The 16010-nt window shown below is 37.6% G+C and overlaps 1 protein-coding gene across 1 annotated transcript in view; it reads right to left on the bottom strand.

Moving 5' to 3' along the window:
* The window catches only part of CELSR1 (cadherin EGF LAG seven-pass G-type receptor 1), a 2549932-nt gene extending 2545707 nt beyond the window's left edge, over positions 1-4225 (bottom strand). The window contains exon 1 of the mRNA XM_044088384.1: positions 187-4225. Coding sequence (XP_043944319.1) covers positions 187-3727 — 3541 coding nt within the window. The 5' untranslated portion in view covers positions 3728-4225. The remainder of the gene's footprint in view (positions 1-186) is intronic.
* Positions 4226-16010: the final 11785 nt, after the last annotated feature.

The following is a 16010-nucleotide window of genomic DNA, read 5'->3' as shown; positions in this document are numbered from 1 at the left end:
CGAACAATACATATACAAGTGAAAAATACTTTCTATTGATTACATTATTTTAAAATGATGCGTGTAATCTGGTCAACATGTAATACATCAGTTTACACACCAGTATACTACTAGACTCAGAATGTTTAGAGCCAATCAGCATCTTTCAGTGCTTAATAAAAAATCTTAATACTTCCAAACTCTTACCCGAGACAGAAACTTTCATGGGAGCTTCCAATAGTCTGTTATTGTCTAAATCCCGGCTCAGCTTCAACTCCCCTGTGTTTTCATTCAAAAGCAGAAGATGCAAATCATTACCCTCCACAAAAGTGTAATAGAGAGTATCAGAGACATCTGGGTCATAAGCTGGAATCCTTCCAATCACCCCTGAAGGAAAACTATTGGACTTGTTTGTTATGTAGTTGTTGAAAATTATTTCAAAATCCTGAAGCACAGGGTCATTATCATTTTTATCCACTAATTTAATGTGAACAGTGGCTCTGCTTACCAAGGGAGCTGATGTGGCCTGAACCACAATAACATACTCTGTTTTGCTTTCGTAGTCCAGATCAACTAATGGAATGAGATTACCATTAAATAAATCCAACTGAAATACCTCTGGGACATTCCCTTCAACAATCTGATACATGATTTGTGCATTTGGTCCTTCATCTGGATCAGTAGCTTGGATTTTGGCAACAACTGAACCTACAAGGCTGTTCTCATCCACAAGAATGTCAAATTCATCTTTTTCAAATACAGGAGGATTATCATTTATGTCAAGAACGATTATGTGAATGTCCACTGCTGCCTTTAGCGGGGTGCTGCCTTTGTCAACAGCAAAGGCTTTTAAATTGTAAACTGGCACATTTTCCCTGTCTAACTTTCTTAGTGTCCTAATTATACCTGAAGTTGGTTCAATGTAGAAATCTCCATCCCCATCATCTCCCCCTTGGAAAGTATAAATCAATCTTCCATTTAATCCTGAATCTTGATCAGAGGCTGAAATCTGCAGCACACTAGTAGACAGGGGAACATCTTCAAACACTGTACCTTGGTACCGGTCTCTTAAAAATTGAGGTGCATTATCATTAGCATCTAAGACAAGGATTTCAACATAGGTTGTGTCAGACTTCTGTGGGATCCCATTGTCTTTAGCAGTTATTGCTAAAGTGTAAGAAGCCTGTTCTTCATAATCTAGCTCCATCTGGGTGGTGATGGCACCAGAGTCTGGGTCAATTTTAAATTGTGGGATGTTATCATCCATCACATAGGTTATTCTTGCATTCTCCCCAGTGTCCTCATCTGTTGCACTTATTATTACAACTGTCGTACCTATGGGTTTGTCTTCACTTATGCTTACTGGGTAATGCGAGCTTTGAAAAACTGGTCTGTGTGTGTTAGCATCAGTAACATTGATAAACACCTGGGCAGTGTCCATCCGTGTGCCATCAGATGCAGTAACAGTAAGCACATACTGTCTTTCTTGCTTGTAATCTAAGGGTAAAGCTAATGTTATCAAACCACTTCCACTCTGACTGGTGATAGAAAAGCGGTTTCTTGTATTGCCACTTGAAATCTGGTAAGTTACAATGCTGTTAACATCTCTGTCAACTGCTGTTACTGTTAACACACTACAACCCACAGGTGCATCTTCATTTATTCTGCGGTGATAAACATTCTCTGTAAAAGCAGGATTGTTGTCATTAACATCCAAAATTGTGACAGTTACAGTGGCTGAGCTACTCATGGCAGGTAAGCCATAATCTCTTGCTTCTACCCCAAAACTATAGAGCTCAGTAGTCTCCCTGTCAAGTTCTGCAGAAACTGTAACCCAACCAGTGTTGTTGTTGATTGTAAAGGGAAAGTTTATCCCGAAGTCTATCAACCTATATTCCAAGCGGGCATTATCCCCAGAGTCCGCATCAATAGCCTGTATGTGAATTACAGAGTAACCTATAGGAACATTTTCTAAAACTGTAGACTGAAAAGGTGTGCTGATGAAAATCGGTGGATTGTCATTGACATCAACCACATAAATCTGCACTATCCCAGTGGTATTTATCAGTGGTGGCCTCCCTCCATCTTGAGCTTTGATTCTTAAGCTATATTCCCTTGTAACTTCATGGTCCAGTGGGTTAATAACATCAATCTCTCCTGTGAAAGAGTCCATATAAAATTGTCCCTTGATGTTTCCACTTACAATACTATAATGAATGACAGCATTGTTACCCTTGTCTTTGTCAGTGGCTTTAACCTGAATGATCTTTGTATTTATGGGCACATCTTCGGACACATGGACCACATACCTTTTTTCTGTAAACTGAGGGTAATTATCATTTTCGTCTTCTACTATTATGTAAACTGTTGCGCTAGCACTCTTAGGACCTGGATCTCGCCCCTGATCGTTGGCTTCGACCACTAGCTGGTACTGAGAAACTGTTTCTCTGTCCAAAAGTGCCCTAGTTTTTACCACCCCAGTCCTTGGATCGATTTCAAAAGCCGAATTAACTCCATCTCCATTTACTATCCTATACAGCATGTTGGCATTGGAATGAGCGTCTCCATCTGTGGCTCGCATGGTCAGCACCTCATAGCCCACCTCAATGTTCTCTCTGATGCTTTCTCTGTACTCTGACTGCTCGAAAACCGGCTCGTGGTCATTAGTGTCGCTAACTGTGACAGTGAGGTAGGAAGTAGCAGACCTTCTAGGTGACCCATTATCAGTGGCAGTTACTTTCAGCACATGGGTGTCTTTGGTCTCCCGGTCCAAGGCCTGTCTGGTGGTAACGCTGCCTGTGACAGGATCAATTTTGAAGTAATCATTGGAGCGGCTGTCGAAAAGCGCCTCCATGGAGTATTCCACCCTGCCCGATTCCCCCTCATCTGGATCCACTGCTTTCAGCGTAATCACTCGGGTTTCCGCAGGTTCGTTCTCAGGTACTGATACCTGATAGTTCGGTAACTGGAATTGCGGACTGTTGTTAATGTTCCTCTTTTCCCTCCTACTCTCCGTATCGTCCCGTCTCACGTGCCGTTTCAAACTGTTACTTAGGTAAATCGGTCTTAAGTTTACCCGGACCAGCATGCCATCAGAACCCGTCCCACCGTCAGAGCATATCACATCCACCTGGATTACATCCCTAGACTCCAAGCACCGACCTTTCTTCAACACAAGCATTCCTTTCGTGCAACCTATCTGATTATAATCCCGACGGCAGGTACACTGAAGCAATCCCAAATCCCGAACGAAAACTGGAAGATGACTTTTTATATTCAGTAACTCAAGTTCTTCGGACTCGGAGCAGGGGAGTGCTCTCAGTGTCAAAATATAACTAACAGAGACATCAGGCTCATACCACGTCCTGTCCTTCCGTTTGTATTTGATGAAGCAGTCCTGCCCGTGGACATACACGTTGAAACGGGCTACAATAAAAGTTCCACGCGATCCAGATCCAATGTGTAAGTAAGCAGTTGCTGGGTTCGCTTCTAGCTCAGAGCAGATCGGTCGCCGTGCTAGGATCAGCTGCCCGTTACAATCTACATGTATTAAATTCCGTAGGGTGGCAGAGGTCAGCCGTCTATCCACCTTGTACACCCAGTGATGATGACCCAGCGAGGCATTCAGCAGAAAATTCCCAGCATCCAAGCGATCAGAAAAGTGCAGATCGAAACACCCCACCAGCACCTGCAACGTGCACAACGAACTGATTAAAATCCAGACGGAGAGCACCAAAGCCGTTTCCATAGTTCCAAAAACCTTTTGTAACGTGCAGCGCTGGCCCCTAAAACGCCCGCAAAATCCATGAACCCCACATTCGCTTTGCTGTGTATACTCCTGTCAAAGCTGGCACCTGGCCCTTCCGTAATTCATTAATAGTTCCATAAATCGGGGTGCACTAAGTGATGAGTCACCAAACTATCGATGCTCGCTCCCTTTAACCACTAAAAACTTTTAAACTGATTTCAAAATGGCTTCGCCGCCGGCACTCCTCGTCTCCTGCCCCGCCTCTCCTATATTTTTTCCAAGGTTAATTAGCATAAACCTGCTCCTTTCGTCTCCAGTTTGTCGGTATCGGTAATAACTTGCATGGTGCACTTTGTAGAGCGACAGTGTTAAGGAAATACGCGGTAGTAACTAACTATACAAGAACAGCAACAACTTTTACTTCACATAAACCCTTCAACTTTGCGAGAAGCTTTCCACTATTTGCTCATCAACCTCATAACAAACCCCTAGGATACCGGAGGCGCGTGCACGCGAACAGTTTACGTCCACAGGTGGCTTTGTTTCGCGACGCCCACTTTTTGCTCAGGCTTGTGAAACCCTGTAGCCGACATCTTCAACTCACCTATAACTTAACCTATGCATACCTCTCAATATTTTAGTGCAAGAAATCTGGACAAAGTCTTAAATAATGGGGGGAGAAAGACTCAAAATAGAGACAGACTTTAAATTGTGGTCTTATAAACTCAAAGCGTTGGTCTTATAAACTTATAACAGCCTGGATTCATATTAGCATGCATTTTCTTATGGATATGAAGCATTAACTCTCAACTGTCCAGATTTTTGCCCCATATTTTTGGTCTGCTTCTCGTAAAATGTTGGCTTTCTGGTAAATTATGAGTATGCCATTGAGGGTTAGAGTGAGAAAAGTATGACATACATTTGAGTTTCAGACTTCATAACCTTCAGAAAATTCATGTTAATGCAAATCCTGTTATTTTATGAGGACCAGACGACAATTATGAGGAAAGAAACTGGGCAGTCTGCGAAAATCATGACAGTTAGATGTATGCCAAGCACCCCCACCCACAGTCACTTTGTTCAATTTCTTGTTTTATATTTTGTAATTACTGCATTGTTTCTCGCCTATACGGCATCCGCACGCTTACAGTTAAGATAATATTTCTCTCGGCAGTTGCACAAGACTAATTTTAACAATATACATATTAGTGGACGGTGTTGCTGCCGCTGTCATCCTTGTTAGAACAATAAAATAAATGAAATTTGCTGTTAAAACTCAAGCTGTTGGGACTATTCATCCCGAGTTCCTAATTTTGTTTCGGAATTTGAATTGGACCTCTGTAAAAATGTGAAATGTTGACAAAAAATGTGAGGGTTATGTCTTTTCACTGGCCAGTTTCATTTTTCCGGAAAATGAAGATTAATTTGAATTCTCTATTAGTTTTTTTTTAATTAATCTTGTCAGTATTTAAACGTTGCCCTAATTTGAGACTTTGGCTTGGGATTATTTTGACTGAGTCTGTCACTCGTCCTAAAAATGGTTGACAGCTATAGGCACAACAGGTGGTAATCACTTGTCCGCTCTATGGGACCAGTTCTGATAGCCGAACCATACCTCTCAACTGGCTTGATTATGGCAGAATGTGTCCAGATTTTTGCCTCATATCTTTTGGTCCGTTCTTCATACAATTTTGTTTTTGTTTTTTTTTTTTTTTTTTGAAAGATTACTGGTAAATCACTGAGGATTAAAGTCAGAAAATAATGATAGACGTTTGAGTTTCAAACTTCAAACCCTTCAGAAAAATTCACGTTAATGTAAAACCTGTTATTCTACCAACTTTCTAAGTTTGTAAGAGCAATATTTTCAAACTGTCCCTGTTTTGGGCCTTTGTCATGAAGTCTTGGTCTAACAGGTTGAGAGGTATAAACCGAACTACCTCTAGATGCATCGTTTTCTCTAAAATAACGACTCCCATAACGAAGGGATTACGTCAGGTGGGTCACAGATAATTTAGGTGTCCGTAGTACTGTAATCCCCGGGTTGGCAACCACGAGCTGCGTTAATAAACGCGCCTTTTTAACAGTATTTCTGGAGTCTCTGAAAGTGTACTCATTCTAGTGTATTTTTACACGTCAGTTGTAAGGATGAAATTGTTATATGAAAATATGTAATGAAAAACTATGCACTAAAATTATGCTGTCTTCATGAATTTCTTCTGAGATAACGTATCGCAATAAAATTCATTTTAAATACAAGTTTTATAACACATGCCCTGCATTTGTATTGCAGTACCACAGATAACTTTTGCAGGCTCAGAAAGCTGTTATTGTCTTAGTTTAAGCGTTTCAGTTTGTTTAATACTTTCATTATCATACCTTTCGGCTGCTGTGATTTCCGCAATAATGCTATAATTTGGGCATTGCTCCTCCTACATTTATCGTGTTCTTCATAAAGTCTGATCTGTTTATTTATTTACTGACATTTGATTACCAGGAAAGTCCGACTGGGTATGAGTCCATTCTCAGCGGCGGCCCGAGAAAAAGAAAGCTTCAAAGTATTGCAAAACATTTTAAGAATGATAATTTTGCAATTCTTAAAAATAATACAAAATCTACAATGTAAATAATTATAATAAATTAGACATGATACCAAAACATTCGTTAACAGCAGATAGATGTTATATGACAATGATTTAATATTTGGAGAAATTTTAGCCAGTTTATACAGAAATTAAAGGTAAGTTAGTATAATACAAACATGAATTGGAATATGAAGGGAGAGAACACCAGGTTTACGGTATATTTAGAAAGAAAGATGGGAGAGAAATCGATAGAAATAAGGAAGGGATGAAGAAGGGAGAGTGAGTAGGTGTACCTTGTGAATAGGTATTTGGGGATATATTTTATCTTGTTGTTTAGCAAGAACAGAGCCAGCTGTTGGGTAGGGTGCAGTGCATACTTTAATACATAAATAAACTAAGCCTATACAAAGATTCCCTATCACTGACTATATAGCTTTTAAGTGTCTAAATGTTCGTAGAATCTGGATGTTTGTCTCATACTTTTGGTCTGTGGTTTTCTGGCAAATCCTCAAGAACTGAAGTCACTAAATAATGATATACATATCCTCAGAAAAATGCATTATAATATAAATCCTATTATTATAAGAGCTATATTTAAAATGTGTCCCTAATTTTTGGCTTTTGTCCTCTCTATTTCAGGATTGGTTCAGATTTCTTGAATTAAGTGGTTGAGAGGTGTAGACTCTAGGATGCAATGAACATCTACTGTGAAAAGTAAGAAGGTGCTCCTCTTTCTGACCCCCTGCTGATTTTTAAATGTCAGTGCTATGATCTTTAATGCTTGGAGTTGAGAGATACGTTCATCACTGCGTTTGGTTTTGAATCCATCCTAAATGTTTATGGTTCAGCGAGGCACTTCAGACCTCTTTTATTAATTTTTTAAATATTTTTTATGTTTAAAAATGTATTTTTCAGGTGAAACTGTGAAATTATCCTGGGACAACCCGCCTAGCCAGTCAACAAAGCATATAATTAAAAATATATAAACGAACACACACACAAAATTGCTCTGTTTATTTTTGTTCAACTGTTTTCTGTTTAATCATTCCTGCAAACTGGGAGTAGTGGGATGCCAAATGTTCTCATGTTGTAGCAGATATGATCTTAACTTTTCTAGACTGTGTTTGAAAACAAATCTTGATTTTTTTAATGTGCTTATTTACCTAACCCTGAGTAACAGAAATAGTAGTAGTAATTCTTCATGTTCTGGTATATTTATTGCAGGATGCCAAGATTCTAACTAAAATACTTAACAATTATTAGGAACAAGTACAGCTACAACTCTGCTTCTGATGATTTATGCACAACAAATGTTTCAGCAGAGTCAACATACACCTCCGACTCCACTTATACTGTAGATTTAAGAAACCAATTTCATAACAAGTGGCTTAAACTACCAACTGAATAATTATACTTTAGTTCATTTCCAAAGATTTTTATAAATGACTGTTGGGCCGTTTCCTACTGTAGTGCTGAAGTCATTTTAAGCTTCTTCAAAGCATTTAAAGGGAAGTTGTGGTATTTTCTAGCAGTATAGTTTTTTCTTTTCTTTTCTAAGATGTTCCAGTAGTGTATTATGTTTAGCCAGAGTACTGTTATTAAATTTAGATTTTTATTTTGGGTCCATTTAGGCAGTAATACTATTCTCCAGATGGGTTGTTTTGGTTGCATTTTACTTTCATTAGCTTAGGTTAACCATGCTCCGCTGGTAAGGGTAGATTTAATTTCAGGGGATTTGATTGATTGATTGATGTGTGGGTACTTGTTTTTGTGGGGTTTAAGTATTTATTTATTTGTGTGTGTGTGTGTGTGTGTGTGTGTGTGTGTGTGTGTGTGTGTGTGTGTGTGTGTAGTTATACATAGGTAGGTTGGAAAGTACAAAATATGTGGGTGTTTGATGCTGGATGTGCATAATATCTTGCAAAGCCATATGTCACAAAACTTGTTCCAACCCTACAGTATAGGATTTTATGTATATTTAATGCAAGACCCTTTACCACATATATTTGATTTACTGGACTTGCTTTCATTTTGGAAGACAATTTAAATTTCATTATTATTTTTTTTATTAGAGCATAATGTGTATGGGAAACAGCAAGTGCAAAATAAGGTTAATGGGTAAAGATATAACAAGTGGGAGTCACTTTGTAGACAGTTGCATGCTGAACAGCAATTCAGCTAAGAGTACCATACGATCATGTTTTGTTTTAAAATTATTCACATTAGTCAGTAGGTGTGGAAAATACTTTTATGTCTTTTTCTGCTTGAAGGCAGAAGTTGAATATATATATATATATATATATATATATATATATATATATATATATATACATACACACTGCACATTCACAAACAAATGTATACTAAATATACAAAGTGCACATGCCACTTTTATGAATATACATGATTCTGTAAGTAATGCTCTGATATGGATTTTTTACATCTCCAAGAACATATGGAGAACTGTGTTTTACAGGAATAAGGTTTGAGTTTTACATATCATTTTTTCTTGAGGGGGAGGGCCTTCATTCAAGGAAAAGCTTAGACAGTTAGGATGCCAGAATTTGCCTTCCCAGACTTCTGCTTAAGATAACCTTTTGTAACATACTGAATTTTTTTCTTCCTAACTAGGAGAATTGGAAGACATGACTCATATTTGATGTCACTTGTGTTTATATATATATATATATATATATATATATATATATATATATATATATATATATATAAACGTTTTTATCATTAAGAGAGTTTTCATAGGAACTGGCATTCAGAAAAAGATGAATGATCTTTTACTGCTAAACAGATGACAGGTTAGTTGTTGTATATTATAGTATATAACTTAGTGTTAACGCTGAGTTTTGGACTGACACAGAGTTTTCCATGAGCATAGTAATAGGTTTAGTGAAAATATTACTGACAGAGACTGTGAGATTAAAATGAAAGACCTGTGTGTGGGTTTATAAGGACTAATGTTTTTTTATAGTTCTAGAGAGGCAGTGCTCCAATGGAATATTATTAGAATTTTCTTGGAATTAGTGGATTAGCCATGAAGAATGAAGGTCCAAACACAAATAGGTGTTTAGAATATTGAAGCCATCTTTCAGTTCTTAGCAGATTTTTGCAAACTTTGGCAAATACTTGGGGAATCCACCTGGGTTGTTGGTATTCAACAGAAACAAACTTAGTTGTCAGATAGCTAGGCAAGCTATTTAAGAAAAATAAACAAGACAATAAATGGTTTTCCTCCATAGAAGAGGAATGGAATACTCTTCTTGGAATTCCTAATCCTTGGTGCAGCTCTAGTATTCTATAATTTCACTAAAAGATTGAGTAGTTGTTTGAGCTATGGCACTTATTGTAGACTGTGTGTGGGAACATGTAGTGTGTATTTGTGTATATACAGCTCTATCTAGAATAGTGAGGAAAAGACATCTAAGTGGCCAAAGAATGCAGAGAAAAATCTCTGCATTAGTAAATGGGTGACACAAGGGAAAAAAACAGAGAGATTAAAAAGATCTTCTTAGCAGAATTTTAATTCCATTGTTCATGCATTTTGTTAACTGACTGACTGAATGAATAAACTGGTTCACTGAACCTTATACAGTCATGACCACCAAAATAAAATAGAATAATAGCTGTATTATATAAAATGCCCATGACATCAGCAGACCGCTGGAAGATTAAATGTGGCTACAAAAAGTGTATCACAAAAGAAAGACAAATGCTTGAGAAATGAAAGTGTTCTAAATATATCCAAAAGGGTGATAAATCTCAAGTGTTGTAATAGTCTAAGAAATAATGGATTATATTCACATTGACAGGTAGGCCACTTCTTTTTGTACATTGCTTACTGACCCGCAGTAGCATATATAGTGAGGAGCTCAGTCAGTACTCATAGGCATTGTGAAATTAACCAAATAATATATAGGCCACAGAATATACAGTACAAATGTCTGTACAATTCACTAAAATATGTATCTTATAAGACAAATGTATCGCTGTTTTAGTTGTGTAAGAAGGCAAGAATAAAGCTTGGTCTCCTTCATTTACCAGTCTATGGTAATATGAACATCTGAGGGCTCCATAACACATAGTTTTTGTGCAAGAGAAGAGCAGGTCTTCATTACCAGCAGCTGATGAAGTGGAATTCCTTGTGGCCCATGTTCACTAACTGGGAGACACCTACATCTGAACAGTACCCATAATACAAAGAGTAACCATTTTTACATAATATTTACACTGGTTTCTGAAATGCTAACTACGAAGAAAAGCTGTATTCCATTTAGGTTAGTAATATTCCACTTCCTAAAGCTTCCAGAGTTGTGGAACACCAGGAATTTTCCAGGTCAAATTATCATTTTTCTCTGTTCCTTCATTATCTAACCTGTAATAGAATATAATGTTCCTTTTGGTATGTACTTGTCTAAACATATGATTCAGCTCAGAAGACTGCAGTGTTTCCTGACTAGAAGAATCAAGAGCATATTTTCCGTGTGTTGGCCACATTAAAGCACTTTCCTCTGAATCCTACAGACTCTTGAGGGGGGAACCTCTGCCTCACCCTCAAAACTTTGAAGTATGCAGCAACCCTATGTGATCTACGCATCCTCAACATAAACAGCACCATAAACACCCACTGAAAGAAACTAAACAACTGCTGCAGCATAAGTAGGACCTGTTGATATGATCCATAGCATTCTCAAAGCATTCCTCTGTTATGGAATAGGCTTCCCTTAGATGTAAAGCACAGCAGTTCCATCACTCTTGTCAAGTGTAACCTGGACAGCTGGATGGGAAATCGTAAATTCATCTATGGTGTGGCCTCAAACTTTCATTGAAAGGGGATACAAGTAGGTAGCAGTTGTTTCATGTTGTAGGACACTGAAGAAATTAGATCTTGAAGCTAAATTACAAATGATGCATCTAATCAGTCAGCAAGTATAACCACATGAACCTATAACCCACAGGCATGATTCTTGGTCAAGATGTTGACAAAAAGTATAAGTGATGTATAATGTTTGCAACTGGGATTGTGTCAGTATGGTTTGTGATGTAAAATGCTTGCAACTAGGAATATGTCAGTGTGGTTTGTTTTAATTTATATAAAGTATAACTGCCTATGTACTAAGTGATGGTTTAATAAAAATGCTTCTTGTTTAAAAAAAAGGCAGGCATTGAATAATATATATATATATGTAATATTGCTTAGGTTATATGATGTATAGCAATATATGTGAAGTATAATGTTTATTATGTTAATATAGTTTGATTACTTTTATATGAATGTAAACCTGCCTATGTCACAAATGATAATTCAATAAAGGTGTTTGAAAAAAAAAAGATATTGACAAAAGGATGACATGGAGCATAATAGCATGCAGTAACGATATATCTACTTTTGCTGGTGGTGATCATTTCCTTATCTTTTACTATACTTCTTTCTAGATAGTGCAAAATCTGCTAACCAGGCAAACAGACATCTCAAAGTCATCAGCTTGCCAAAAAGAAAATTGGACTATTTTCAGTTAAAAACCTTCGTTATATCAACAAGCAGAACATCATCCATACATTGAAACATGTTGTCAATTACATGTTTAATATATATACAGATTTATGAATTTTGTCTGAAGTAAGAGAGGAAATTAGTGGAGAATGTAAGAATTATCCATAGTGTGTCTAAGCACAGAAAGGTATTAAACGTAAAATCTGTATCCTTATAACTTGATACCATAAGGAAGTTCTACTAAAATTACCTACACCGGATGATACTTTTTCAAAGAAAACACTGTAACGAGGTCAAACAGAATTAATTATATCTTGATTTTTACTTTATAAACAGTTTTGAGGGTCAGTCTAAACCAAATATAAAGGGTTTGAATGCTAAGCCACTGCTGTAGAGGTGTGGTGTCTGTCTGTGATATTCATAGTCTGTGGTCAGTTAGAAAACTTTTCCAGAGGACTGTTCACGAAGAAGGAAATAAGCAGCTGTTCTGTCTTGAAGATGAAAAGCCCTGTGTTTTTTTCTGATCCTGCCTTCGTTGAAGGTTGAACGTCGAGCTGGCACCTCGGCGTTCGTCAAAATCTACTGCCAATCATTAGCGGACCGGAGTTCCGCTGTGGCGACCCCTAACCGGGAAAAGCCAAAAGACAACAACAGTATATGGAGAAAAAAGAAAGATCTGCAGCATGGAATTCTTGAGTAAATGTGAGGTGGCAGGCTTTCTGTATAGATTGGAGGATTTGTAGTCCAGTGAGGATGTTGAATGCTTGCATCCAGGAAGAGATGGGAGGACAAAATGGAGGCAGATCCCCATCCCCCAAGAGCATTTGCTTGGTAGGGAAGAGATAGTCTATCGAGTGGTGTGAAGGAATGTCTGTACTACATCGTGGAAGGTAAGAAACAGAAACATAATATCACAGATTTGATAGGTAACCATCTCATGAGCCAGATATGGAAGAAAATGAGTAAGTGTGCCACTGAATGCATTTCTGTGTAAGAGCTGCAGAGAGAGAGAGAGAGAGAGAGAAACAAGCTTCACATTCAAGAAATGAAACTCAAAGGTGTGGCAGGACAAATCAAGGTATCATGGAGTTCAAAAATAAGGACACTTACAGAGAGCAATAGACCTTTCCTGCAAGTAAGGCTAAAGAAATGCTGAGGTGTGCACTTTAGGAACTTGTATAGTCATATCCTTATCTACGTCTGTTTTTAGAACTGAACAGTCTTTGAAAGTTACAGTATGACTGATTTGAACTATGGGCTGTCTGTGGTGCAGAGCCACGACAGCCAGGCTCACCATGGTCCACAGAGAGCACTTAATCTCCACTCTTTAAAATAATGATGAGTGGGCATTTCATATCTGATGTACTCCATAAAATGCCCGCCATGTCTTGTACAAATTTCTGAAAGGAAGATGGAAAGTACAACATGATGTGATACTAACATCATGCATAAATCCTATTCCTAGTCTGGAAATATTAAGGATAGTAAAATGTTGCACTTGTTGACAATGTAGATATGGAGAGCATAATCAATAAATACTTACATCTTAAAACAATCTACCCATAGATCTTGGTTGTCTAAGCTTATTGAAAACATTGAGATGACTCAAATAGTACAGATTTCTGGTAATGAATTAGGACCATTTAATGAGAATGTATGTGTGTAAGTATATGGTGGATTTAATTTTTATTTGGACAATGTAAATAGATGTCTCTGTGACAGATAACAAGTAATGTAATGTAGCTCTATGCTGTGCTGCATGGCTTCAAAAAGGGTCATGATATTAACTATTAATTATTTTTGTATCTTTATTATATTTTTATTTGGAGGAAGAGAAGTCATTAGGCATTACATTATATTACGTTACCAATACATAGGTAGCTGAAATAGTAAGCAGTTGTCTTATGATTTGCTAAATAAACTCATTTAGTGTATGATATCTGTTTTGTCTTTCTGTATATAGCACGTGTATCACTGCATTTGAATACAATTAGAGACATTTTGTATGCAAGGTACTTATAATCCATACTATTTTTGGAAATTCCTGAATGGTGAAAAATTGTCCTGTTTACTTTAAGGGTGTTGAAACTTAAAGTCAGTCTGGGTATTTACAGTTTATTTTTGCTATGATATCTGGAAGCCATTCTGAGGTCATCCATCTTATGTACCCTGAGTAAGAGTAGTATTTGCAGAGGGGAGCTATACAGCTACAGATGGGTCATACAGCTTAAAGATAGGTCTTGATGCTGCTGGTATATACACATTTATTGAGGGAATATGGGCAATGAATATCAAGAGCTAAGATTGCTTAGGATTAAAACTGACTTTTGTAGCAAATAGGTCTGCATCCATGAAATTTCATAAAAACAAAGCTGATTTGATGTTTGATAACTTTAATTGTATCCAAAAAGGCATCAATAAACTTGTATCAGAAGAGGCCATAAGTACGTCTAAGCTACAACTTCTATATAGAGTGGGTGCCATTCTTATCTGCCGTCATTCCTCTGCAGCATATTGTAATTGTTAATGCTAAGTTTTTTACCTTAGAAAGGGGTGATGGTTATGTGTTAAGTGATCTCGTTATAAAACAGCCTTATGGTGGTTCCTTTATTTTGAATCACTATTACATTTTGTGCAGTTGTTTTTTTCAGTTAATTTTATCTGTTTTATGACCTCAGAATACAGGGATTTTGGAAGGCATTGTATTTTTATTACCTCACAATACAGTAATTTTGGAAGGAATTGCATTTTTATTAACTGTTTTGCCATTAAGAATGACAAGAACAGCAATGCAAGCATGCTTCGTTAATGACACAAAATTTGTATCTTTCGGCTTTTCCCGGTTAGGGGTCGCCACAGCGGAATTCCGGTCTGCTAATGATTGGCAGTTGATTTTTACGTACCGGCTTGCCAGGCCTGATGCACAACCTTCAACGAAGGTATGCCCATTCACGCATGTCTCCACGCAGAAGACGCTTTAGCTGAGAATCGAACAGCGTCTTACTGTGAGGCGACAACGCTACTGCAGGACCACCAGTTAAATCACCAGGAGCTGATACCTAACCCATGTTATTGACGTAATATAAATCTCCTAAAATGAAACTTATATCCTCAGACATATAAACACACAAACCCGCACATACACACTCATATTATGTCCTTGTACTTCTGCATATATTTGGCATAGATTAATCTACGTAGCAGAGCTCTTTGCAGCTCCATTCAGCAAATCATTACCATACTTGCATTTCCTGTGCTCTCCATCTGACCCACAGTGCCACCCACTGGCAAATTGGAAAAAACAACAAAAACTTGCTGTCCAATGTGGTTAACTTTTCAGCTACTGCAGCAGGATGTCTGTACTAAAGCAGAGAGTCTGCAATTGTTTGAAAAAAAGAGTAGTACTTCATTCAGTTCTTTCTTCACAACTGTAACATTCGCTGTGGAATTAAACTGTGCATCTGTCTTGACCCATAGTGGAATAAAGGGAAGCAGATTTTTTAATACAACCGCAGCAAAAAACATGTTCCTTTGATAAAACTGCAGGTTTAAAAGTAAAGTTGTGTAAGTAAAATTACCATAACAGTAAATGTCAATAGATCCCCTGTTGCAGTAGGTTAAGTTATACAGAATGTCCTGCCAAAGATCAAACCAGCAGGTCAGTTTCCAAAGCTTTAGGGCAACTTCCACATGCCCTAATCACTGTACAGCTGAAGAAAAGCAGAATAAAGTCAGTAACAAGGGTGCCAAAACTTCAGAGCTTTCCTGCCTCAGAAGAGGGATCCCAGAGTCCTACCAGATAGGAACAGTAAATAATAAAAATCCCACACCCTGGTATAAAAAAATAACAAAAAAGAGAGTATAGCTACTGCAACACTGGTCTATTCAAACATCTACTGTTATAGTAAGTTTACTTAAAAAATATTATGTTCATCATTTGATCAGTGTTGCAGAAGTTTAAGCTATATGAGAGCTATACCAGAGCTTAAAAAGAAAGGAAGAAAGGAGAAAGAAGGAACAGGGAGGATAATCCTAGCAAAACTTGTTCTGGACTTGGAGAAGGAATCTAGTTTGTATTGCTTGGTTAAGGTGTTTACAGATGACCAGACTGCATCCTGTAGTATATTTCTAGAGCTCACCTCTTTCCATAAAACCAAAGAAGTAGCCAGTGCCCCAGTACAGAGGATCTCGACTT

This window comes from Protopterus annectens, chromosome 11.part0 (genome assembly GCF_019279795.1).
Source record: "Protopterus annectens isolate FY-2018-M chromosome 11.part0, PAN1.0, whole genome shotgun sequence".
In the NCBI taxonomy this organism is placed as follows: Eukaryota; Metazoa; Chordata; order Ceratodontiformes; family Protopteridae; genus Protopterus; species Protopterus annectens.
This window is presented reverse-complemented; position numbering and strand designations above follow the sequence as displayed.